This window comes from Sciurus carolinensis (genome assembly GCF_902686445.1).
Source record: "Sciurus carolinensis chromosome 19 unlocalized genomic scaffold, mSciCar1.2 SUPER_34, whole genome shotgun sequence".
Classification (NCBI taxonomy): Eukaryota; Metazoa; Chordata; class Mammalia; order Rodentia; family Sciuridae; genus Sciurus; species Sciurus carolinensis.
The window spans coordinates 4,655,607-4,658,608 of NW_025920112.1; the positions used below are offsets into that span (position 1 = coordinate 4,655,607).

General features: G+C 40.7%; 1 protein-coding gene across 1 annotated transcript; it reads right to left on the reverse strand.

Moving 5' to 3' along the window:
* Positions 1 to 1,386: 1,386 nt before the first annotated feature.
* LOC124973503 (olfactory receptor 14C36-like) lies at positions 1,387 to 2,316 on the reverse strand. The gene has a single exon (XM_047537407.1). The coding sequence runs from the start codon at positions 2,314 to 2,316 to the stop codon at positions 1,387 to 1,389; it is 930 nt and encodes a 309-aa protein (XP_047393363.1).
* Between the last annotated feature and the right edge of the window lie 686 nt (positions 2,317 to 3,002).

The following is a 3,002-nucleotide window of genomic DNA, read 5'->3' on the forward strand; positions in this document are numbered from 1 at the left end:
TTAGTTAACCACTTGTTTATGATTTTGTATTTTCCTAGGTATTAAGTATATTTATGTTTTTCTCCACTTTTTTTCTATTAGTGAAGGGGTGAACAAAATTGATTTTCAGAATTTGGAATTTAATGTATTGATTGTGATAATACATTAATTATTTTTCACAATGTCATATAAGTAATCCTGGAAACTTGACCTTGGACAGAAGTGAGTTATTAATAATTCACAAAGCATATCCAAGTGAGAACACTGAAGTGTTTGGAGAGAAATAACTGAGAGATACTGAAAGGCTGCACCAGACATGTGTGGTGGTGCACACCTGCAGGCACAGTGCATCAGGAGACTAGGGCAGGTGTGTTGGGGTCTCCAAGCCAGCATCAGCAAGTTAGGAATGCCCTGAACAACGTAGCAAGACCCTGACACTAAGTTAAACACAAAAAAGGGCTGGAGATGAGCCCTTGGGCTCAATCTTTGGTAACAACAAACAAACAAAAACCAAAACAAAAAGTCAGAAGAAAACCCCAAAACAAAACCAAAACACAAACACTGCCACAAGGGTTTAGGGAACAATTACAGTGACAAGATTTCTTTAAGGAATCCAGTAAACTGAGAGCAGTCGAAGAGTTGAACTAGGTCAGAAATTTAGCCAGACAACTACGGTCCCTCTTTTCATAATTTTCACACGTGACACATTAGCATGAATATCACTTAAGTAAGATGTGTGGAAGGTGAACCTTCAGAGCTGACCTGCGACTCAGCCCCTAGGCCTGTGCCCCCACACTGGGTCACTCATGGACATAATAAAAGACTGGTGTCCATCATGGCCAAGGGAGCACAGGGTGTTCTTCCCAGTGAAAGGATTTGACTATGGGGCCAAGGGCTGTGGTCACCATGGTCTTCTGTATACTTCATGAGCAAGGAATTTTTTCCTTTCTCATGTGCCAGATAGATTGGTCAGAACTTCTTTAGGATTTGATATTTGAATATTTTCAAATTACATTTATACAATTGTGTATGACTATGTTTACAAATTTGTTTGACACTTCCTCTGAATAGGGGCAGATTATGTGAGTGTAAGTTACCTTCAGATTTGATAGCTAAAGTTTTCCTCTGTGACATATTTGATACATCTTTAATAAATATAACCATGAAAGATTTATGCAATATATTGATTATTTTTAATAATTAAGAGATGTATTGATAAAAGTACATATTTTATAAATGATCCATGGAAATAATATGGTAAATCACAAAAATTACTTAACGAAATAACTCCTATTCTAGTAAGGTGATACTATGGCAAGTAGTATAACTTATAAAACCAGATATGAAGAGCATTTGATCTAATCTTGAACTCCACTCACTAAAATTAGGATAATGCTGAAACCCATTTTATCTTTTCCCTGAGAACAGCTGCTTGACTCTCCTCACAGCTTCCTTTACCTGTTTGTTCCTGAGACTGTAGATGAGAGGATTCAAGAATGGAGGAACCATGGTATAAAAGGCAGAGAGAATGATGCTCTGCAGTGTGTCAGAGGTTGCTGAAGGTCTCATGTACACACCTGTGACAGAAATAAAGAAGACAGACACCACGAGGATGTGAGGAATGCAGGTGGAGAAGGCCTTCCCTGTCTCTCTGGTGGGAAATTTCAGCATAGCAGAAAATATGCGAATATATGACATGGTAATAAAAGTAAAGCAACCGCCACAGACCACCACAGCAGAGAAAAGAAGAAGGACCATGTTGCTGGTGGTGTCAGAGCAGGAGAGCCTCAGCAGAGAGGGGAGATCACAGAAGAACTGATGGACGACGTTTGACTGACAGAAGGACAGCTTGAAGGTGTTCCCAGTGTGCACACCTGCATATACCAGGCCACTGAGCAGGGAAGCCAGGGTCAGTTGGACACAAAACTGAGGGTTCATGATGATGGGGTACTGGAGGGGCTGGCAGATGGCCACATAGCGGTCCCAGGCCATGATGGAAAGAAACAGCATCTCCACGTATGCACAAAAAATGACCAAGAAAATCTGGGTTGCACAGCCACCCACTGAAATGACCTGGTTGCCAGTGAGAGAGTTGACACAGGCATTGGGGACAGTGATGGAAATGTAGCACATGTCCAAGATGGACAGGTTCCTGAGGAAGAAGTACATGGGTGTGTGCAGGTTCTGGTCAGCAGTGGTGACAGTGATGATGAGCAGGTTCCCTAACATGGTACCCAGGTAGGTCACTGTGAATACTGTAAAATAGAAGACTCTCATATTCCAGCCATCAGGAAAGCTCAGGAGGAGAAATTCAGTTACCATGGTAGAATTGGCCATTTACTGGAAATTCATGTTGTCTGGGAAGATAAAGATATAAAATGGGAAGCAAAGCATGATAATGCAATTACTCTACATATTCATGTCTAGTGCTTTCTTGTATTTTGAGCTTCTTTCTCATCAGATGAAAGGTCACTCTTGGTTTTCTGATGTGTTTAATCATTTCTAATCAGAGAGAGCCTCCCAGTGCAGGTGTGGAGGCCTGCATTCCAGGGTCTGGGTGTGACCTGCAGGATTGTCCTCAGCTCCTCCATCATGCCTCCCATGAACTCCTGAAACTCCCATGCACTTGCAGGGGCTGCTCACCTCTTCTCCTGCAGGGCCACCTGTGTGACAGTCTGTATTTTAATTCTCTACAAGCTAGTATCTCTCCTTTTTTATGAATAAAATTTTTACAATATTTTGTCATTGCATCCACACTTAAAATTTCAAATTATAATCCATAGTTCAAATTATAATTAATTTTAATTTATTTTGTTGGAATATGTATGTAACCTTGGAGTACTTATCTCCATGAATGTGAAAAACTTTGCTCACGAGGAAACAGTCTCTAATAAACAGCCATTCCCATATCAGGTCTGCAAGTCCAGTGTCGTGAACACTGAGGATATCTGGCTGCATCTGTTTTGTCTTCCTCAGTCAGAATCTATCTGTCGTTTCATAAATTTGTTTGCAAAACAATCTGT